The sequence below is a fragment of the Arvicanthis niloticus genome, chromosome 30 (assembly GCF_011762505.2).
Source record: "Arvicanthis niloticus isolate mArvNil1 chromosome 30, mArvNil1.pat.X, whole genome shotgun sequence".
Lineage (NCBI taxonomy): Eukaryota > Metazoa > Chordata > Mammalia > Rodentia > Muridae > Arvicanthis > Arvicanthis niloticus.
In genome coordinates this window covers 17,003,199-17,027,767 of record NC_133438.1, presented here as the reverse complement: position 1 = coordinate 17,027,767, position 24,569 = coordinate 17,003,199, and the positions used below count along the sequence as shown (strand labels likewise).

General features: G+C 37.9%; 1 protein-coding gene across 2 annotated transcripts in view; it reads right to left on the bottom strand.

The window, feature by feature from the left end:
• Positions 1-24,569, bottom strand: part of Lama2 (laminin subunit alpha 2) — a 572,138-nt gene that overhangs the window by 41,881 nt on the left and 505,688 nt on the right. For both annotated transcript variants that reach the window (XM_076927972.1, XM_076927973.1), the window contains exons 45-50: positions 21,180-21,323; positions 20,270-20,403; positions 18,526-18,685; positions 13,486-13,610; positions 8,044-8,206; positions 7,232-7,376 (exon numbers count right to left, since the gene is read on the bottom strand). In XM_076927972.1, coding sequence (XP_076784087.1) covers positions 7,232-7,376; positions 8,044-8,206; positions 13,486-13,610; positions 18,526-18,685; positions 20,270-20,403; positions 21,180-21,323 — 871 coding nt within the window. The remainder of the gene's footprint in view (positions 1-7,231; positions 7,377-8,043; positions 8,207-13,485; positions 13,611-18,525; positions 18,686-20,269; positions 20,404-21,179; positions 21,324-24,569) is intronic.

The following is a 24,569-nucleotide window of genomic DNA, read 5'->3' as shown; positions in this document are numbered from 1 at the left end:
TTAGCATGCTACCTACTTAGACCTAACCTTCAAGCATTTCATATGTTTTAGGCCCTTGATGTGTGTGTGTGTGTGTGTGTGTGTGTGTGTGTATGTGTGTGTGTAGAGGCATTATTTATTAATCTTACAGGTTTTGCTTCTGGATCTTTGCCTGGTAGAAGATAAGAATTAGAATGGGTTTGGATATGGGCATTTGAGCCATAAGGGAATCTCTAAATGTTCACTGTTTGCAATGTTAGTTTCTTCCATGTCCCTGGTTCAAATGCATATGGTATATGCTAGATCAGTGTTGAACATATATTGGAATGCTTGGCAGCCCAGATCTTTCAGTATGTCAGTGTACTCTGTGGGGCTACAGCAGAGGAACACGAATGACACAATACTCAGATCTGTGTGAACATGCAAGATTATTTATTCTGTCCATTCTTTATTGATTAGAATTGAGATTCTTTGGAACACACACAAATCGTGAACTCCAAACTTCCTTTGTAGTCTATCGTGCTAGTGTCCCTCAAAATCCATCTTCAATAAAATTAAATACCGTCAACACATAAAAAAATGACCCTAATCAAATATCCTAAACTTCAAACCTTTTAGGGGGTGTGTGTGTGTGTGTGTGTGTGTGTGTGTGTGTGTGTATGTGTGTGATGCATAGCTCTGACTGGCCTGTAACTCCCTTTACAGTTACAGAAGACCAGGGTGCCCTTCTACTTCTAGGGATCCATTTGCCTCTGCCTCTTGAGTGCCAGGATTAAAGGCATGCACCACCAAACCTGGCCAAAGTCCAGTTTTGTAAAAAGTCAAAAAACTAAATAATATGAAAACTACCATAAAGGAATACTTGTTCCATTAAGATATATTTAACAAATTAATATTCAAATTTTAATTAGTTTCATATATATATATATATATATATATATATATACCTTTACACATATAATTAGCTCTCTATACATGTACCTCTTAGACCAGATTGGCAATTAAAATAAATAGGTTTATTGAGCTGTTTTTAAAGACTGTTATACATATTCTATTTTTAAATCCATATCACAGAGAAAGGTTTATATGGCTCTGTTCTCTGAGACATGAAACTTGTCTCTCTAAAGACTTGGGGAATATTTCACTGCTGTGTATGCAGGGATTCTGCTTCTGTTACCAGCGAGGTAGTGATAGGACATACTTTCCCTCTGTATCCATGAGTGGATAAATGTAGTTTCAGAAGCCATTCTCAGAATCAAAGAGCATCAGGAGAACTCAAGTGGAACACAGCAGCCCCACAGCTAACTTGAAGGCTTTCTTGCATCCCTTGCAGGGATGAGGAAGGTTTGGGTAGGAAGTGTTATTATTCCCATCATTTGTTTTTTATTTGTAGACTATCAAAGTAACTACCCCCACACAAATTTAGATTCGGTGGCTTCAGCAATTCATTTTATGAGTAGCCATGGGGAAAGTGGGTGTTATTCCTTAGTAAGCACAACATGGGGGCTTATCGTATAATTTTGCAATCATCTCTAGGTTTTTATACACCATCTCTACCTTGGTAAGCCTTTTCTTCTCTAAGTCCAACAAAAATCTAGTTATTTTCCGCTTTGGTCCCACTCTGTGCACTCTGGGGATTATGCTTCTATTACTTGCTGTGGTTTCACTCCAGAGTTAAAAAGCATGCAAACACCTTCATGGAATGACTCCGAATTTCAAGAGAACAGTGGTTTTACAACAAACAATAAGCTGTACAAAGCAATGAATCTGGTCATGGATCAAACGCAATCACCTACATTGCTACAGCCTCACTTCATCTCAATTCAGCCTTCTGGAATTCCCTCCCTACCCCTGTTTCAAAACCTCAGTACCTTAAGTCCTTACCACGGTTTTAATGCGATAGTTGATGCTGTTAGTGTTTCTTTCATTGTAAGATTTGTTTTTCTTTTGCTTTCCAAGTTACCAACCTCTCTAGTTTTTCTTACCTTCAATTTTCAATCTCTTCCCCTTTATCCTTCAGGAATGTTTTAATTACAATTATTAAACATGTATACATGCATATGTGTGTGTACACATGTTGCAGAGTTTTTCCTGCCCATTGTATTTGCAGTGGAGCTTGGTCATTGGATAGAGAAGAAGTAGGCGGAGCGAGGAGTTGGGAGGAGAGGAAGAAGGAGAAAGAGAGAGAGAAGAGAGAAGATGGTGGCAGACGTCCGCGTACCTTTTATCAAGGTTAGGTAAATGGGCTAGCAGTTCTAATTGTGTGGGCATCTTGTGCATTGAGCATTTGCTGATATATAAATTCATTGGATAATCTTTAAGCATTAAGAATCTTCATTCTACCTGGTACTGCGAGGATGGTGGATATTGTCTGGGGTTGAGCAGAGCACTATGAGGGTGGTGGAGTTGGCCCAAGGGCCATTCTTAGAGCCATAGAGACCACAGAGCTGACCAGCGGAAGCAGCAGGCATGCTAACGTCTCATGGGTCCTAGACTGGCACCACCGGCACCTCTGGCTGCCATTAGGGCAAGAACTTAGAGCAGGAACATGGCTGAGAGCTAGCGGGTCCATGCCACCTTTTCTAATACCTCTGCTAAATACACATGTACACATATGTATGGAGGTCAAGGGCGACTTTCAGGAGACAGTTCTCTCCTTTGACCGTGTTGGTTCTACAGATCAAACTGAGGAGGTGAGAATTGGTAGCAGGCACCTTTAGCTGCCGAGTCATCTCACTGGCCCTTCCTATAGATCTTTAAATACTTAGGATATATTGATCTGCCCTAACGTTCCTTTCCTTGCTCACATCTTAGTTTTAGCCAACACAGTAAGCTCAAGTTCATTTCTATGTGTGGTATAATAACAGCTCCCCCAAATAATCATGTCTGGGCCTGAATTTATCCGAAAATTAATACTTGGCAAGTAAGACACCATTACTGGCATTTTCTTTTAATGAGAAACATATTCTAAACCAAAGTGGGGACCTCTGTACTCGCAAGCATAGATGAATTATTTTTTTTTGGTTGCATTGTTACTCCTCGCTAGTCTTTTAAAGTTGAAGGCATCCCCCTCAGCGTTTATAGCTAATAAAATCAATGCCCTCGCTGACTTGGTTATTCTATATAAGTATACTAAATATGGTATTTAAAAATAGTTTTAGTGAGGTATTATTGATTAGCCGACATATTAAAACTCACCAGTGTTTAATAATACACTCTAACAAAATTTGAACTATCCACACATCAATGGAATCCAATACCTCTTTCAAGAAAATGAGCATGTCTATCCGTTTCCTTGTGAATTTGTGTAGGTCCTGCCTCCATACCCTACACTTCCGCCATCTTGACATCCATAGCATTCATATGCCTTATGTGGCATAAATTGCTTTATGTGAGTAAATTTATAAATTGCTTTATAGATGAGTTTGCATTGTCCATATAATTTAATAAAACTCCTGTTGTTTAACTTGTATCATTAAATATTTTTACATTCATTCATTTGTATTATATTACTGGTTCATTATTAGTTTGTTGTCAAGTAATATTCTATAATAAGTATTTATAACAATTTATGTATGTAAATATATACATGTACATTTTTCACAGCCTACCATTATGCTGCAGAAACACTCATTTGTTCACTCAAAAAAAAAATACCAACTAGATATTTATGACCTGCTAGAAACCAATGGAGAACACTAGAATTTTCTCTAAGTTTCTGACACTTGCCCTCCAACTCCACACTCACAGTTGACAGGTACTGCCTTTTACTGTCTTTCTTCTTGGACTTCCAAGTCAAACTTCCTTTGGAATCAGTTTATTATCACAGTACCTGCTTTCCCATAGTCCCTTGCACCCTAAAGAGCCATTACAAGCCTTCTATGACTACATTGCTACAGTTCTTGTCAATATAATTCTTTTCAAACCACAACGACTTCTACATTTCCACTGACGGCTAATTCTGTTGCTCTTATTTCTTGTCAGTGTTCTATGGTTCATGATAAGCTAAATTATTTTTCCCTTTTTCTTTGAGACAAAGTTTTATGTAACTATGGCTAGAATTTGCTTTATAATCAAGGATGAACTTTAATTCTTAATCCTCTTGCCTCTGCTTCCCCAGAGCTGGCATTCCAGGCAGGTGCCACCATGTCCAGCTCCTCATTCTTTGAAGAAATGTGTTCTTTTCCTACTTTAATGTCAGACTTTCGCAAAGACTCAATTTCGCTTTCTCTGATTATTTCTTTATGGCCCCCCTTATAGGGTCTTTATTTAATTACTCTTTCAATACTTGTGGGCTTCCAGGCTGTAGGCCCTCTTGATCTGATATCCTACTCAGCTGTTCTCACTCTAACCCATCTCTGACCACTGTGAGTTGAGGATGGTTTCAACTTCTCCACCTCCTCTCTAGATTTCCATTATCCTCACTGCATCTAATTGCCTGTCAAGTACACAGTTTCTCTAGGTCATTAAAGACACTAAAGCTACCTTGAATATTACATCTCAAATAGAATTGACTTTTTAAAAACAAAACAAAACTCTTGATATTTTTCTCAGTGTAACAACTTCTTCAATAGCACTGTCATAATCTTGTTATCTAAGAAAAAAGGATTCTTCCAGATCTTGTTCCTCTAAGCTTATTAAGTATACACTATTTGAGATCATTCAATCCCATTCTTCCTTCTTCATTCTCATTACTGATTTTAATTTTATTCTGTTTTCTAATTCTCTCAACACTTCAGGAGCAACTCAAATGGTCACAAAGATAGTGACCAAGTTGCTCTGAAAGAAATTTCATTGAAGTCCAGATCTAATAGTACCACAATCTTGGTGGAGTTAAGATCCCCTATGGCTAACGTCATCTTATTAGCTCACAAGGCTCTGCACGGACTCACGCTGATATCCAAGCACCACCCACCCACTTAGTTTACACATTTACTGATAGTGATGAGTGTGGTTGCTAACACGTGTCTGGCAGAACATTGCTGTTGCAGTAGTGGGAGGGTTTATGTGATTAAAGAACTTTAGGAAACATTTAATTAAATGTCCTTCCTGAACTACACAGAGTTCTTATGGCTTGGGAGCTTTGGGTCTTTCTTACTTGAGGATAAAAGATGTAGCACGCCAGTTTTCACAATGGTAACATTAGCTTTTTTCTTCTCTAAGGAGTTTCTCCATGGAGATGCAGCTTCAAAGTGGTACACCTTTGGTTCTCTGGTAGCCCCAGATTTGTGCAACTTTACTCTGAAAATTCTACAGGTGCTTTTACCTAGGCTACTCTTCTACCCTTGTTCATGTCTCAGGGGTACTCCCTGGAGCTGATTTCTCCCTACCACTCAAATAGTTTTCTTCTGAGACTAGGCACCAGCTAGTTTTATATCAACTTGACACAAGCTATCTGATAGGAAGATACACCAATTGAGAAAAATGCCTCTGTAAGATTTGCCTGTGGGCAAACCTGTAGATAATTTTCTTAACTAGCAATTGATATAGGAGGGCCCAGCTTACTGTGGCTAGCACCAGCAAAGGGCTGGTGGTCCTGGGAGCTACAAGAAAGCTAGGAGAACAGGCCACGAGGAGCAAGCCAGTAATCAGCCCTCTTCTATGGCCTCTCCATCAGCTTTTAGCTTTAGGTTCCTTCTTTTCCTGAGCACCTTTAGTGATGATATGGGAGAGTAAGGCAAATAAACCCTTTCCTTCCCAAGTTGCTTTTGGTCTTGGTGTTTGGTCACAAAAGTAGAAACATTTACAAAGACAGACAGCTAGCTTACTATACACAACTATCCTGTCAATCAACCATTCTTGTTTCATCTGAGCATAAGTTTCTTGAAGGCAAAAATTTGCTTCAGATTTCCTTTAGTTCTTGCACAGTGCTTAGTAGATAACCCACAAAAAATATTAAATACAGAGTGTGGGGTAAGGTGATACACAGTTAAATCTAAATTTTCTAAAAATATTGCATTGGCCTCCTGAATATTAATTAGGTCTATATCTACTTGTAGAAGTATCAAAGTTTAGATTTCAGGTATTGGTAATGCCATAGTAAAGAGAATTATGAGATTTTATCCAAATAACAATTGTCTCATTAACACCATTTTAAATACCAAGAGATATGGCCTTCCATCTAGGTTATGCTTATACATTTTGCTTTAATTTGCTTTCTGTCACTATGATAAAACACTCCAACCAAAAACACTTTTGAGGAGCAAAGGGTTTATTCGGCTTCGAGGTTATAGTTTATCATCAAGAAAAGCCAAGGTGGTAACTCAAGACTGGAACTTGAAGCAGAAGCCATGAAGGAATGCTATTCACTGGCTTCCTTCCTGGGTTACCTTCAGCTACTGTTCTTATACACTTCATGTCTACTTGCCTTTGGATAAACACATCGACGGTGGGCTGGATCACTCTACTTTAATTGGGAATGAAAAAAATGACTTGTAGTCATTCCTTGTGCAGCAACAGATATGTCTGTTAGAGGCAGTTCTGGATGGGAAGTTGCATCTGCTCAAGTGACTGGAGCTAACAGCCAAGATAAGCCATCACACGCATACACATACACACATACACACACAAACGTGTGTGTATGTATGTACATACATATACACAACATATATATATATAAATACAATATATGAATATATGATATATATGAATAATGTGTGGGTGTGTACACTCACATATGGTTGCCAGCATACCAAGGTTTAAAGGTATATTTCCCATTCTCTAACAACAGATCAAAATACTCCCTTATATAATCAAATGAAATAATGATTACTTCTAATAAGTCTCAGAACCATAACAAATGTCATGCCATTTTTTTTCTCAGTTAATTACTGGAACATGTTTACAGTTTGGTTGGCATTTTGGAAGAGCACAGAACCGATGGTTGTGTCATACCACCCTACAGATTCTAAAGTAAAGGAACATCTCAACAAAACAGAAAAGCGCACAACCATTTCCAAACCTGTTATAGGATATAATTTCATGGGCTGTAAGACACTTTCATGCTTTCAAATTAAGCTCTCAGTTTCAAAAAAAAAAAAAAAAAAATGACAGAGAACCATTTGGCTCTTCAATCAGCCCTGTCTATTCCAAACCACCTATAATGTAAGCCAAAGAAATAACTGTATCATTTTTTTCACAGAACTTGTGAGTAGCTAAAATTACAGACAGGCAAGGCCCTTCTGATGATGTTCAGGGGTGCTTTGGGAGGCATGGCTTAGGCCCGTGCTGCATTCTTACTTTCAAAACTCACCTTGTTTCTGAATCCTTGACAGTGTGAATGATTTCCATTTCCCATCATTATGGTTTTGATTGCTGACAACGGAAGCCATTCCTGAACCCAGGTCATAGCTGACTTTCACGTGTCCATCACTGAGCTCCACGCTCATGAAGTCCTTCTATCAATAGAGTAAAAGCCCACCAGTGATTAGATACACAGAGAAATAGATGGGTATTCACGTCTCATGGGGTTTATAAGAGGGCCTCATGGCTAGATTGCTGTGGGTGTCACATGGGACAGGAGTACATTTCTGAAATAGAACTAGTGTTACACTTTGTAATTTTTCTTGGCTTTTGAGTGTGATGTTATGGTACAGATGGCCACAATCAAATCATTGAGACATGTTCTCTCATGATAGTAGTGCAAGGTGGGTTCCTTTGAAAATGCATTAGGCAAATCAAGCTGTAAGATCCCCAAATAAATTTACTAAAGAAACACAGATCTGAGAAAAAATGAGGTCAAGGAGTATTTGGAAATATCTTTCAGCTTAGGTCTCTCAAATAGGGACAGGGAACTAGATTTGTTGCTACATAATTCCATTCTGAGAAAATGATCACTGGGTGCTTCTCATAAATAGTTATCTGGGGTGTGATACTGCAGAGAAAAAAATAACTACATTGTATTGTGATTAAATCATCACTGAAAATATATAAGCATTTGCTGTATCATTCTTGAGTACCCTACAGCTATCATAAACTTCCTTTAGGTTTAACTTTTAATTTTATCAGTAACTAATAATTATATTGGTATTCTGCAAAAAAGAAGTTAACACATTTCCATGTTACCAGGTCTCGTGTGGCAAGATACATCAGAAGAGCATTTGAGGAAAAGGTCCGGAACTTGAACATGACTGTGGAGATGTTGGGGTACCAGCGGATTGGGCGGCTCACCAATGCATAACCTTCTCCATCAAATTGAATAGTCCCCTCACTATCTTCCAATTGTGGGCTGAAAAGAGACATTTCACACCAGTTAGACCTCTTTGGTTTGTCATCCTTCAATGGACCAGACAGTTTCCCAGGACTGGCTGGCAAGCTGTTGCGGGACACAAACTATCTCAAACATGGCATGGATCCATCTCACCCTGACTCCACTGGTCACAGTCTTAGACCTCAAACCATAATCTCTTATCTGGACTTTCATAGGTATTTTAAGGCAAGCATTTAGTAGAAAATTACATAATATTTAGGTCCTTGTTAATGATATTTATGTATTCTATTAGAATTTGGGATGGGCTGAATCTACTACACCACTTCCCATCTACAAAGCATGGAAGAAAATATACCCCCAATCTCAAAATAATCACCACCCAACAAGTTCTCCTTGGACAAATTAAACTCAGACAATTAAAGATATCCGTGTTTTCACTCTATCTTTTTAATTTGTGTTTATTATTAATATGCGACTCTAAGAAACTGTTTGGATGTTATGGGCCCCTACTTATAGCAGACATATACTCAGGGTCTAGGCTAGCCCATCTAATAGACTGCACTAAACATTTGTAGGCTAAAGGAGATTTTTCATATAGCAAAAGGATTCACAGAGAATATATTTTCAATATTCATGTAATAATTAGTGATTGAGAAAAATCTTATAAATAAAACAATGGAAAAGTGTTTGTTTTTCAAGTATGAGTTTATCTCATCTATCTATGTATCTGGGCATTTAAGTATCTAACCATGCATCCATCCACTCAGCTATTTACCCACCCCCACACGAAATCATTTATGTATCAGGTGTTCATTCAGAACATGTTCTTTCAGAATAAGTCTCACTGTGGGGAGAGTCTCCAAATATTTAACAGTTTCATATTACTTAGTACTGATAAGCTCTGAGACTGGGGCACTGCATTGTTTCAAGGGTAGAAAGGCTAAGAAGGGTGATGGGTTTGATATAAAACAAGAGGCTTAACATGATATCTCCATAAAATCGTGTCTAGTGAGATAAAAATGATAGAGTACAAAATTGAATATGCTATGTTTGAAGGGCTGCTTCACACTTCTACAAGTTGGCTTACTCTTGGTTCCTTGTTATAGAGGATTAGAACACTAAGTGTAATATAAAAGATGCCGTGTGTGTGTGTGTGTTCATGAAATATCATAATCTAGGGAACTAAATTAGCTTATTAATCACATACCTTATAGTGAGTAACTTGACTATTATTTAACCTTTCATCACAATACAGTAACTTCTGAAGCACTGCACTAGGAATGAGGATGGTACAAGAGACTCTAGACACATTCTCCGTAGTTCTCATTTGCCAGAGCCTTGCATATTAAACTACCCTGGTACCAAGAACATCTCAGAAAAGGGTTGTGAAAATATTCCCTATCTGCTTTCTATGTGCTTTGTTCTCAGACATTCTTACTTATTGGAAACTTAAAAATTACCCAAACACCAAAAAAGAAAAAGAAATCACTACATGATTGTAGACTCAGAGGAGAAATGTCAGTTTATTTTCTGATATAAACATAGGAAAGATAAACCCTGACATCCTTGTGTCCCAAATCTATCTTCTCAATGTGGATTAGATATCAGGTACCCCGGGGACTACTGCAGAATCTAACAAAAGTCATTTAACGATTCATGTTGGAATTTCCCAAGTGTGACATGAAAGTTTCAATCACTTTCAGATTTCTAAAGTCTCTCCCAACTCTAACACTTGACATTATCTCACTAAGGCAAAAGACAATTTGTGGGGAAGAATGTTGGGTGGGCTGTGAGCAAGGGCACTGGTGTAGAATAGCTGCCTTCACTCAATTCACCACAGAGCTTAGTCAAAAAGAAAAAACAAACACCTACTTGGAATGAGTAACTTGGAGGTAAGAAAAGTCAGTTCATTTATATACTATGATATTCCAACATGTAACATTATATTAGATTTTCATGTCCATTTTGATCACAGGTTTAAAGGAAATGTAACGACCATTTTATACATGATAAACATATAGTACTTTATTTTTCCTTATTTTATTTCTGAGCTAAAGCTGGGTGTCTGGTTAAGTCAGCACAGCGAACACGTCTGCTGCTCTGGAGAAACCACATCCTGTGGTTTTGCTTACCAGTACAGCAATGACATATACTGTCTCTAAACACTTAAAATTTCAGTGTAATTTTCACGTTCAGCTAACTGCATTTTATTTCTGGCACATTTTTGAATTTGAATCCTAATGTGACTTTTCATATTTAAGAAAAGTGAGTTATTCCTTATCTAATATTCTAAGTGTCACAACAACTGTGCTCTTTATAGGTTACGTAAAAATGCAGCTTTCCAAAACTGATGTTCTGTGGTCTCCCCAGAATGTTCCCAGCCTACCTCCCATTGATTTATATTTTATCTTTCTCACAGAATCAATTTTGTCCTTTAAATTGAATGATTGTTCTTTATGTAAAAATGTGACAAAGCTTTCTGAAAAGAAAACAAGAACAGCAGTACATAGAGTTCTATAAATATTACTGTTACAAATACAAAGTCACATGGGTCAACAGTGCTGGAGATGACTGCTCAAAACTTATGCAACTATGGAATCAAATAATATAAAAGAATAGTAACTCTATGAAAATAATTTTACAAAGAAAAGAAAGATATTCTTGGTACTTCTCTTTTTTGGTTCCTATATACTCTCTTTTCTCTCCCTCTCTTCTCTTCCTCTCTCACTCCCCATCTCTGTACTCATGGTCTGGTTCAGTCTGCTGGCCTGGTTCAGTCTGGATCCTTCCAGACGCTTCTGGCTGTTCCATCATTCATATCTACAGTGAAACTTCCTCAACCATAAACAAAGATAATCATAGTTTGGCAGCAGGAACCATAATGAAGGTCTGATTAGTTTTTGTCCTTGATACAAGCTAGAATCATTTGGGAAGGAGGAACGTTATTGAGAATTTTCATGAGCAAGATTTCTGTGAGCAAGCCTATAGGGTATTTCCTTGGTTAATGGTTGATGTGGAGGACAGAGTCCATTGTGGACTTTTCCTCCACTGGGCAGGTGATTTTGGGTCCCAGAAGAAAGGAAGCTGAGGAAGCCATAGGGAGCAACCCCATAAGCAGCATCCTTCTGTGACTTCTGCTCCAGTGTCTACCTCTAGGTTCCTACACTGCTTGAGGTCCTGCCATGACTTGGACTGTGATCTCATAAGCTGAGGCAAACCCTCTCCTCCCCAAGTTGCTTTTAACCATGCTATTTTATCATGAGCAATAAAAATCTAAGATAGGAAGGTCAATACTGTAGACAGGTAGGGCTGTGGTGAAAATTATTATGGCAGAGAACTGGGCAGTGGATACTGACTTTCTGGGTTCCCCACATTTGACTTGGTCAACATTTTTATTGGACTTTCACATATTCTTGAGGATCACCTCAGATGTTACCTCTTCCACAAAGCAGATTTTCCAAAGGGGCACTGTATACCCCTTCAAAGGGATTTTTATTGTGCTTTATATTTTTAACTATTTTATCAGTTTTTTCCTCCTTTCCTGGTGATACATCTTTTGATGAGTGAGAAAGAATTGAATTATTCCTAGTATCAGAAGGTTAGAAGTATACATGTCCTTATTATATAACATATAAATATGTTTTAACATATTTATATATAAATATTTATATATATAACATATAAATTTATATATATAACATATTTATATATATTTATATATATAACATTTTATATATATAACATAAATATGTTTTAGATAACATATAAATAAATATATTTACATATAAATATGTAAATAACATATTACATATTGACTTTTTTTATTACAGAGCTGAACATTAGTGATGTGATAGTCTTAGAATCTGTGCATGACAGAATGATTATTTGATGGTTTCGAATAATCAGGCACACTGCATCTATGTTCCCTGGGCTACATGTATACCAGATAACTGTGAGTGTGACCCAACACATTCGTAGATGACAATATCATCCTGCAACATCAAGGGATTGAATAGTTCCAGAAGATTTCCTTTTACTACAGTTGCTAATAATTTTCTGAAAATGCCAGTTAGAAATCTACCAAGGAAATGAGGCCAAGTCTATGCCTCATGTGTCTCAGGCTGGTGTTAAGTTTAATAATCTTTCTACTTCAACATTCTTAGTGCTGGGATTACAGGCATGGCCATCAAACCTGGCATTATATCTCATGGTTTTGGTTGAATTGAAAGAACTTTATAGACAGCTTTCCATATTCTGTGTTAGTATGTTCTGGATAGAACTATCTTAAATATGTCAGACTCTCTTGCTGCCATTGTTGATAAGCAGTGATACCAGAAGGATTTGGACATCAAAACTTTCAGAGATGTCTTGGAGATTCTTCCTATATGGTAAAGTAGAGATATTTAGAAGAAACTGTAAAATGTTCTTTGCTGTGTTGATGGGGGTTGTGATTTTGAACTGCTCATACACTCATTAAATTATAATTAAAAAAAAAACAAATGCCTTAGCACTTCTAAATTCTTGTATATAGCACATTAATCCTCCAGGTATTCAATGTATACTGCAGAGTTTTACTATAATCAAATTAATTTTAGGCTCAAATGACTAGGGGCTGGTGGCTTCTATATTTTTCTGTTGAGAAATCCCTTACTTTTAGTTTATTATTTATATACTCTTTACTCAGTTTATATAAAACTATTTCATGCATTTGCATTGTATGCTGTATATACTTTAAAATCCTGTTTGACCTGAACTCCTTCTTCCATTTGGTGCTATGTATGTGGTATTTCTTCCAGGCACCTGTTATCTCTCCCATCTTAAGCACATTTCAAAGTCCTCCCCAGTTATCCCTGTAAGCGGTTATAGGAACTCACATGTCAGTTTGAAAATTCCTGCAGGAATATAATATAAGCTAGGTTTCTACATGTATACCTAATCAGCTTGGGGAGCACTCTCGTTATAAAATAATAATTATGACCAGAAGTCATTAATAGATAAGCAAACTCTTGTGGCCGTAAAGAGACACTGAAATAGGAAGAGACTAGTTTTAAGTGACTATGGTTCAAATCTCTTATCTGTGAAGAATTTATAAAAACACATAGCCAAATAAGTGTATTGAAGGGCATTTTTCAAGGTCCTTGGGAAATGCCCACACAGTTGGGAAGGGATTTGAAGTTTCACCAACTTGGCAAATCCACCATAAGTACAATCAAACCTATTCTACATCATGATAGATGGATTCCCAGTAAAATGCAAACTGAGTGCTACACAGAACAGGCCTCCTCGTCTCAACTCACCTGACAGTACATCCTTTGCAGTCACCTTCTTTTTCCCGGAAATTCCATAAACCTATAGGTTTGTTGTCAAAGTATGTTTCTCCCATACAGCCGGTGAAGGTAATCACACGTACAGCATCAGCCTTCTGTAGAGAGACATGGTATTTGTAGGCGTTCAGGGTTTCATGAATTGCTGTATTTATGAATTATTAGCAGCAGAAGGCAGAGCAGGTCTTATCTGTTCCATACGACAATCTTAGTAGTCTTCTTACGGCCATATTATGGCCTCAAAGCAACAAGAAGACAGGTCAAAAAAGGAGAAACTCAAGTATTTCATCAGTGGCTCCTACTTTATATACTACGTAAAATGGAACTCATTTACATGTCCCATCTCCATTAGTAGAAGTAATTCTTTTGTATACTCCAGTGGTTTGTTTAAACACCTCGGCAGTGTCTAGTCCTTAGATTCTGAAGTCTCTTACATAAAATGGTACAGGATTTGTATATAACATACATACATCCATTATCCTGTATACTTCAAATGATTTCTGAATTACATAATAAACATAAAGCAATATAAATGAATTCTGTGTCAGTAGCTGTCATACTATATCACTTATAAAATATGTAAGAGAACATCTGTACACTTTTGATATATGTGCCATTTTATTTTCAAATTATTTCTGTTGTTCACCTGTTGAGTCTGAGGATAGAAAGGCCATGTATACTTGTGGCAGAAATGGCAGAAATGATTTCTGGCTTCCAACCTTAGGCTAGCTATCGAACTTCTCCGCAGACGGCTGTGATGTGGGATTACTGTGAGAGATTATTTCTAGTCCTAAATCCAATGCCCACTCCAGACAAGTGTGTGTTGAGATCCCGTTTACTTTGTGTAAATCTGGCTCACAACACACTAAGATGTTTTTCCCTTGCGGTCATGAATGTGTTCACACTGGGGTCTCAGTGATGAAGGGGAGAACATAGGAATAAATTAAGCTGTGACATATTCATTTAAGACAGTGGTTCTCAATCTTCCTAATTCTGTGGCCCTTTAATATAGTTCCTCATATTGCAGTGATGTCCAACCATAAAATTGTTTTTATTGATACTTAGTAACTATAATTTTGCTTCTGTTATGAACTGAATTATAAATATATGTGTTGCCTACTGGTCTTGGGTGACCTCTGTGAAAGGGAAGTAAGACCCTGCCAAAGGGGTCATGACCCACGACATGAGAACTACTAATCTCAAGTTTTCATTCCCAGACAGTTAGGCCTCCAGCTCAAGAGAATGAGGAGAAACAGCAATTTTGTAGGAGAAAATCATACATAACCAAGCAGGCTCTGTTTGCTGCTATTCCTAGCACATGGTCTAGGTTCTAAGGAAGCCTCCATATAATTATCTGCTGAATGTCAATGAATGAATGATAGGTCATCAGCTGGGTGAACACTACAGTCACAAAAGAGGGAAAAGACAAAGTGGCATATTCTGCTACCCATATCAGAAACTGCCAAACCTAGCTGTGATGGTTGCTGTACTGGCTGGTTTTGTCTGTCAACTTGACACCACAAGCTAGAGTCATCAGAGAAGGAGGAGTCTCAGTTGAGGAAATGGCTCCATGAGATCCGGCTATAAGGCATTTTCTCAATTAGAGATTAATGGGGGAGGGCCCAGCCCATGGTGGGTGGTGCCATCCCTGGGCTGGTGGTGCTGGGTTTTATAAGAAAGCAGGCTGAGCAAGTGAGGGGGAGCAAGCCAGTAAGCAGCACCCCACCATGGTTTCTGCATCAGCTTCTGCCTCCATGATCCAACCCTGCTTGACCTGTCCAGACTTCCTTCAGTGGAAGACTACAGTGTGGAAAAGTACAAGCCAAATGAACCTTTTCTTCCCCAACTTGCTTTATGGTCATGGTGTCTTGTTCTAGCAACAGAAACCCTAACTAAGACTGCTTCTTTCCTCAGTGATAGACTATGATCAGGATATGAAAGCTAGAAAGACTTCCTTCTCCCTCAAGTTACTTTTTGTTATGGTCTTTGTCACAGCATCAGAAAGCAAACTAAGACAAGTGTATTCCCAGATTAAATATAATGGCAAAAGCAAATTGAGCCCCAGAATCCCCCATTCTCTGTTTGCCGACAGTGTGAGAAACCATCTCCCATTCCTGCTTCCATGCCTTCCTCTCTTCTCAATGATGGGTGTACTCTCAGACCAGGAGCCATAATAAACCCTTCCTATCTTAATTTTCTCTGGTCATGTATTTGGTCACAGCAACCAGAAGAGTAATGGACATGTAAGTCTACCTGAATTATTTGAGAAAAAAAAAGTGTAGATTGAGATGTTTCAGAAAATAAATGAGATGGTCACGAGAAGGTAAAATATTCTGGTTACAGCTTTAGTCCTAATATAACAATATGCATCTCTCTCCAGTACTGTGGCCATGAAGATGAGCTGGGGTCAGAGGCCACGGTCAGTAGTGAGACCCGTCTCTGGAATGCTGTCAATAGCTGGAGTCTCTTGGTTGACTAGAGATGGACCTTTTTGCTGTGGCTTTTACTTGGTTTTCCAAATCTCCTTGTATGCTGAGATGATGCCACGCTTGAGAAATCTTCCTGCTCATTTGAATTTTAAGCAGTAAGTTTGTTAAGTGCATATCTGTAGGTTTTGGTTTATCATTTGTGTATCAGGAGCCTGGGAACTCTTGGTCCAAGCAATTTCTTAAGGGTTTCTACAGATTTCCTTTGCTTTTGTGCTCTCTTTATCCTTAGACCATTTTAGAACTGCTTTGTACTAGTGACACCTGCATGATGATGATGATGATGATGATGATGATGATGATGATGATAAATATTTGAGTTTGGGTCTGCAGATGTAGTTCAGCTAGTAATGTTCCAACTGTACAACATGAGGACCTGAGTTTGGATCTACACAAAACACAAAACTCAGGCATGGCAGCATACTGTAGCTCAGACACTGGTGTGGACAGCACACTCCCACACCAGAGTTTGGAAAGAGGTAGAGGAGAGCCATACTGGAAGGTACCCAACAACCACCTTTGGTTGACATACATCACCCCATGCACATTTAAACATTAAACCATACAAATACACATACACAGAATTTTTCTAAAATTATTTAAGGTATAAAAAACACAATCTAGGAATTTCTCATATATTTTAAACTCATGCTCTCCTCACTGTGAGACAGTGTAAGGCTATTAAGACCAGCGACCTCCTTTCCTACGTTCAAGTCCAATCTCTCCCACTAATGGCTATGCAAAATGGTCAAACATTCAAATTCTTCCATCTTCAGTTTCCTTAATTAAAAAGTAGGGGGATTTTTAAAATCTACCCTCCTATGGCTTAAATATGTACACCCTCCCCAAATTCTTATATTGAAAATCTTACCCCTCAAAAGCCAGGTGTGGTGGCACATACCTGTAATCCCAAGACTTGGGAGGCAGACAGGTGGGCCTCTGTGAGATTTAGGCCAGCCTAATCTATACAGTGAGTTCCAGGACAGCCAGGACTATGTGGGAGTTTAGGAGGGTGGAGCCTCCATGAATGGGATTAGTGCCCTTGCAGAAAAGATGCAAGGACATTCTTGTACCTCTTCTCACATGGGAGCACAGAACAAGACAGAGCCTTCCATGTAGAAAGGGATTTCATTACCTACCAGCCTCTCATTACCAACTTTGATTCTGGACCACTTAGTTTCTAGAACAGTGAAAAATTTGTTTAGTGCTTACAAATTGAGTAGCTGAAATACATTAAAATACTTTGTTATGCACTGAATATTAAATAAATCATGTAAATTACTTAGAATGCAATTTAGCACATAATGAGGATTCTAAAATATTATGAAAGTTTCTCATTGTTTCTTTTAACCTGAAAGAGAGGTTCTTACTGCTTTTTTGTAATATAGAACACTGAACACAAGGGGTTAAGTGTCTTTCTTAAGGACATATTTTATAAGTAGTAGAAAGGTACAAATCTAATCCAGGTATGAATTCAAAATTCATGGCCTAGTATTACTATTTGTTGCCCTAAGTTTTCTTTAGGAGAGCAGAGAAAGCTGCCAATATGACTACATATTACTGTGTACTGTATATGCAGTTCTGTGGAAGAGGACTGTTTTACTGTGCAACTGTGGAATCAACTCCCGTACTTCAGAGTCAAATCTTTTGTACAAAGCAAACAAATTAGCTTCACATTCTGAGGAAGCGGAGTTCTCACAAATGTGGGGTCACCCTGGCTTTTCACATTTTCTGACTGATCTCAGCTCAGGGTGATTGTGACAAGTCCAGGATTACCCATTATGTCTGGTTGTGTTCCTGCATCTCACCCATGTGTCGTTTCTCAACACATAATTCCATCTAATCAACATAAGCGTCTCTCAAATGCAAGCACTTTGCAACTTGAAATGCACCAGGACCCGGCACGAAGCAGTTATGAATATTAAGTGTAACGCTCCAGAAGGAAGAAGAGAAGAGCAACTCAAAAACTTTTTAAAGCAGATCATGATTTGAAAATGTATGGCCCCTACGATATTTCCTGAAGACTCGTAAGTCTTTTAATTACACGTATGAACTTTATAGTACTTCACTTTTACAAATCATAAATTACAAAAATGATGCATAAACACTTTGCTTTTGAAGTGTCTGAAGAAAAAAAGTATGCCAAAAAAAAAAAAAAAAAAAAAAAAGCATGTCACAGTTAAAAAATAAATTACTATTGAAAGCTTAGAAATATGGTGCCTCCAGATTGGGATGTTCACGACTCAAAGATGGAGGTTCTACTGGCTGTCATGACACATGCCTGTCATTATAACAGCTGAGAGGCTGAGACAGGAGGACTACATGTCCCAAGCAGGCCTTGACACAGTAAGACCGTGTTTCAAAAATAACTCAGAGAAAAGAGAAACAAACCACCAAAGAAGAACGTTCTTTAAATTGATGGATTCATAAGCACACGTTAAGGAAACATGGATAGGTGTTTGCAGCATTCTCCACACCTCTTAGTTGTCTATAAAGAGGAGAGAGGGGCGGGGGGAGAGCTCACTACCTTTATTTTTCCAGTCAGGCCGCCAACAAACAGCACTGCGCTTGCGTCCACATCTAGGATGGTATACCCGGGAGGAGACACAGAATGGTAGGTGCTGGGCATGATACTGGCTTTGGGCCCATCCAAAGCTCTCACAGAAATAGATCCATTTCTCCCCGTTCTTCAGGTAAACATGTATGTTGAAGTGGAAGGGAAGAAAATACAGAAAATGAAATATGCATCACATTCAATCACCGTCAGGTCTCAAAGACATAGAGATAGTCATCTCAGGTAACTCCAGTGAACTGTGTTTAGGGCCAAGCAATCTGACGTCAGTGCTTCTCAAGCCCACACAAAGAGCTGACATTTGGCAAGTATTTACCATAACATTGGAATAGGAAAAGAACAACAGAACCCGATTCTGCTCATGGCTGTTGATATAAAAGGACAGTCACAGTTAGCTGATGGAACAATTGTACATCAAAGGGAAAGTATTTTCCTCATGTTTTACATAATAATTTACTGTTTTATATGACGTGAAACGTAAACAAATCTTATGACTTCATTTATTATTTTGTCAAATTTAATTCGGCATGTATAGTCCAAATGAGCCACCCTTCGGCAGCACAAGCTGCATAATTCTGCCTAAAATTCCTTCTAATGGATCTTAATTTGTTGGAGCAGTCTTCCCAGCATTGCAGACCTCATTGTTTGTCATGTCACCTTAATAGATAGAGTACAGTTGCTCGTCTGCAGAGTTGTATATACAAATTTGTAGACGTACTCATTTAAATTCAGTTACAGGGAAAAAAAAATAACCCTGAAAGCTGTTATCATTTCATTTCATTTTCTTTTTTTAAATGATTGATTTCCATAAGTTGTTAAATATGAAAATCTGGTCTCTTCAGAGACAAGCAGTCATAACAAACCTTCCTAATCATAGCCTTCTCTTTGCTGTCTCATTTCGGTAAACTCTATCTTTGAGGAGGCAGCGCTAAGTGAAGTCTGGAATAAGAGAATCAATTTATCAGTGAGGTTTCTTGAATAGGGTGAATCTCTTCAGATAGAACTGTACTATGTGAGAAGATACGTTAAGGAGAAGTGATAGGATTAATATGGTCCCATATGTAGCCTACATGTTTGTAGATGTTGAAAACTGAATTAGAGTTTTGGAGAGAGCAGGGCTGATTCAGCTCCATACTTTTCCATTTAAAAACATATGGGTGGATCTTATGTGTTAGATATGGGACCCAGTATCTTGGGATAGAATAGGTCTGGGATTATAGGTGCTGTGTACACTAGAAGAGAATGAATTATATAAAGATAATGATGCTATTTTTAATGCCCTCATGTCTGTTTAATACGAATAATAATACATTTTTTTTCTCTTGTCTCTTTAGGTGAAGATGTGGGAGACAACTTTTCTCACCCCATGCCAGCTCTTATCAGAAAACAGATTAAGAAGTCAGGGGCAGAAGAGATGACTTAGCCATTAACACCTAGGTTCACAATCAAAAATATAAGATTAAGAAATTAGGATTGGTAAAGCATCTCTGGCTTTATACCTTGAATGCATGTCCTTTCCTAACAGGCACAACAAATGTACCTTTTCACACATTTGTACACAAAGCATATAGCCTCCACATACATGAACACTCATATGCAGCTACATTGTTGAAATGGCAGTACATTTTTCTTCTCATGAACCAGGAATTGACTTCAAAACCATTCCAGCCAGTTATCTTATTCTTTGCTGAGAAGTTACCTGGATGCTTCAATACGGTACCAATATGAATCATCGATGGTCAAGTCTGGATACTCCACTCGGCCAACTCCAGAGCCAACATCCCAGAGGAAGCTGACTTTGCCTTTACGCATTTCTATAGCAAGAAAGTCAATCTGGTTCAAAGAAACAGAAAAAAAAAAAAAAACAACAACAAAAAAAGCTTCAGGACAAAGCACTCTGAAAGTGGAGCTTTGGGGAGAATTTTTCAATGACATATAAAATAATTGGGTTGAGAAGTCTTCATAGTTATACCCAAGATATACATCTTATATCATGGGAATCTGTGGTAATTTTTAACACAAGTAAGACAGGCCTCCTCACATGAGTAGCTAATGCTAACTTATGCCAAAGCCCGTCTGTTTAACACTTTATTCACTTTGAAAATCTCCCATACACAACAAATCAAGTTAATTCTAGTGTGTGAGAGTTTGCAGATAGAACTTGTGTAATTTCTGTTTGAGTCATAAATTCAACAAATTGCAGGAGTTTGCCTTTGTTAGAACTCATGCACACTTTGTTATTTTCACTTCATTAACACGGAAGCCTATTATTATTGAATTTGAGAACAGAAAAAAGAATTTTATTCTTGTTAGATTTTCTTCTTAAACGGCTAACTCTGACCAAAGTATAATGCAAAAACAAATATCAGCACACTCACAGATAACGAGAGATATGCCTGGACACAGGAAAGAATTATTACCTCTTTATATTTATAACTTAAGTAGAACTGCAAACATTCTACAGCTAAGGTTAGGAGATTTAGGTCATGCAAAGCTACTTTAGGCACTTTTGGGGTTGTGTTACTACATCCTATAGAGTTTCCGCGTTGATTTACCTCTGACCTCCTCACATACACAGTAGCTTCTAAAAAGTTAAGTATTAGACTTACAAATTTGGCACTTCCAAGGTAAAAAAGGAGGTTGTCGCTAACAGTGGTCTTGACATGGACAACGATGTTATTGTAACTTCCTTTCTTGATTTCTGGCTTGTATGTTCGAATACAGTCACCTCCCGAAGACACAGATACTTTGATCTTCAAGGAAAACAAGATACACAACCATGTGAATCTCTATGACTAAATCTCTCTGTAGGTTTGAAGTATATCCCAGCAGTCATCCTCATTCTTTTCTTTGAACAAATTTTTTCAGTCACCAAGCAGTATCGTTAGATACCTATATGTAGATGCCATTGTGTTGACTGAGGAGGGCACAGAGGACGAGTTCTCTACTGGCATTTTGCCAATGATGCTCTTGTAATTCTTCCTCTGGCTAATTAGCTTGCCATTGTTTTTGAACCATGCAGCTAACAAACCCTCATACCATTCTTTGAAGAAAAACTTTCCAAATAGGATTTTACACACACACACAAAAAAAAAAAAAAAAAAAAAACCAAACAGAAATGGTCTTTACTGAAGTTAGTTGGTGAAAAAAGTTTTAATTCAATTTTCAGTGATTTGGGTATTATTTTCAGAGAAATCTCGTTTTTGTTTAGTTTTCAAGAGGGTACTGCCAGCCCACCCACACATTTACAGGTAAAGGGGGACAGGCAGAGTTTGTTCTAGATCTTCTAACAATACGAATATTAATCATCCCTCTCTGAATATATATTTCAGAATAAATTACCCTTCCTATTAGGTTGCCAGGAAATGAGATGGAAATAATTTCCAAATGTCTATTACTACTAATACATGTAACAGCTCCCTTCCCTTTTGAATAGTACTTCAAAAATTACTATAAATTGCTAAGAAGGGAATTCTTATGTGAATAGAAGGGCACTGTTCAAGCTAATTTTTACTTCCATGAAAGGAGGCTTCATTTAGTCACAAATAGCACTATTTGATTATTGGATTTAATTTCTTTTGGGTCAGGTGCAAAATCACCATCAGTGATTGCCGCTCCGCTGGTTGACAGTGCTCGGAAAGGGAGAAGGGATGAGAAGATGGAAAACCATTTTGGTACTTGCTCAAGTGTCTAGTCTTAGGATACCTACTGGCCTTACCTGGTTGCAATCTCCCAATTTTCATGGCTTCTTTCACCTTTTGCTATTCATGTAGCTTTCAAGTTTAAGAAAAACCAACTAATATTATTGTTATCCCAATGGAAAACTTGTGCAGACTCTAAGATCGAATAGGCTACCAGATAACTCTCTGTAATATGGTGTATATAGCAGGTATCTCCATGAGTTGTTTCACTTTGGGTATGAGGTTAGAGAGAGCATTGTGGATCTTTTCTATGGAAGAGGAAAACTAGCTGGAGGAAATTTTAGATGCAAAATGTTTTATGTTCAGAAATGGAAATCAAGGAGAGTTGTCTGGCCCTGACAGACAGACAGATTCACATTTGGGGACTTCCGGGGAAAGAACAAGTCTGCTGATTCTCCTATAGACTCTACAGATGCCTGTGCTTGACAACTGTTTCTTTATGTGGTCACTAAGCAAATGTCTTTATACAGAGGAATGTTCTATAAAGAAGCAGGCTTTGTGTGGTGATCTGGACTTGTAGTTATCTAGAAAGTCAATTTAGATTGTTTGGTGTCTTTGTCCCTTGCAAAGGCTTGGTCTAACTAGGCAATAGATGGTGCAAGCCTAGGTGTCACCTTAGATCTCAGATATTTGCTTTGTGTTCTTCCTACTGGTTGTCCCTCCTATGATAGACTTTCCCTGTTATATGGAGTGCTGAGAGCAGTCAAAGCAGAATGAATCACAGAATCCCTATGCCAGGGAAAGTACAGATTTTCCTGGGTGCTAGTACTATGATGAAGCTGTGTGGGTAAATGTTGGACAGCAGAATAGCGGCTATATAAAGAATTATCCAAGAGTCAGAGATTAAATGGATAAAGCAACAGAAAAGGAAGACCCTGTAATAGCAAGTAGTTAGACAAAAATGCAGTTGTCAGATAATTTTTAATGTTCAAAGGCATACTATTCAGTGAATTTTTAGGAATTTGCAGTGTATGAACCAAAAGCTTCCTGGAAAAAAAAAAAAAAAAAAAAAAAGACCATGGCACTGAGCAAATTTCGTATCTGAAGCATGTCATACGTGCCATTGATATAAGAGGATCAAAGAAAACATGAAATAAAAGATCTGACTGTAATTCATGAATAGAATTAAATAGTAGATACAGCAGTCCCTGGCAGGAAACTGTATTCAGAATCACAAAGGGTCTTGGTTCACAATGAAAGGTAACTGTGTGTAGTTTGTTTTATCTTCACTCATAAATGCTTTATAGGCTTAGCTCTAATGGCCACAGTATCATTGGTTGAATCATAAACAAGTCATGTTTCTTTAAAGAACCCAATTAAATAATCCTGCTTGGCTATGGTGTGAGGAAGGAATGAGTACACAAGGAAGAGATATAGGGTCATAAGGTGAGGTTCAGACCTTGTCTCCAAAGCTGACGTAGAAATAACAGATCACACAATCGGTACACCAGAAGACGGGGTGTCTAATGGGAAGATAGCACCCAAGTAAACTGATAAAGCTTGGGTTGGGAGCCCAGTCCATGAGTGTGACCATTTAAATACCATTTCATTTTACTAAGATTTATAACTAAGGTATTCTGTCATACACTTTCCATATCCATAATGTCTTATTCTCTGAAGAAAAGGACAGTATTATACCTAATATGCCAGGACAATCCTGCGGAGTCACCTGCTGGTCAGCCCTCACCCATTCGTATAAAATCTCTTTAAACGTGATGTGTTTTGTTTTTCTAATATACCCCAAATACCTGAAATACTCAGGCAGCCCAACTGTTTACGACTAGATCATAACTACACATTTATTCTAAGTACCATATGTTCTGACTTCCAGTGGGTGTATAGGCAATGGTAGAGCATTTGACTGCATATGAACAACTTAAAATGGCTAAATCAAAACAGAGCATTTACACAATTCTTGGAAAGAAACGTCTCAGAGGTATCCCTCTTGCAAGAGGCGTGAAATTTCTGAAACACAAATATCCTGTTGGGATGTTTGGTTCTACCAATTACAATATTCTCTTGTAACTTCAGGGTGAGGCTTATGAAGTTACCACTAAGATGTTGCTGTTTCTAAGGTGCTCCTGGCACAACATTATCCACCTGCTAAACACCGTAAACACAGCAAAATTTTGCTGGATACCCCAAAGTTCTGGATACTGAATCTTCAGCTGGTAATTAGGCCATTCATTTAAAGACAGTATAAGTTACTAAATTATACAATCAACAAGCGAAAATAACCACTTTAAAAGAAATGCGTGTAGTTCGTTGACTAGGAAATGTCTTAACTGGGCTGGCAAG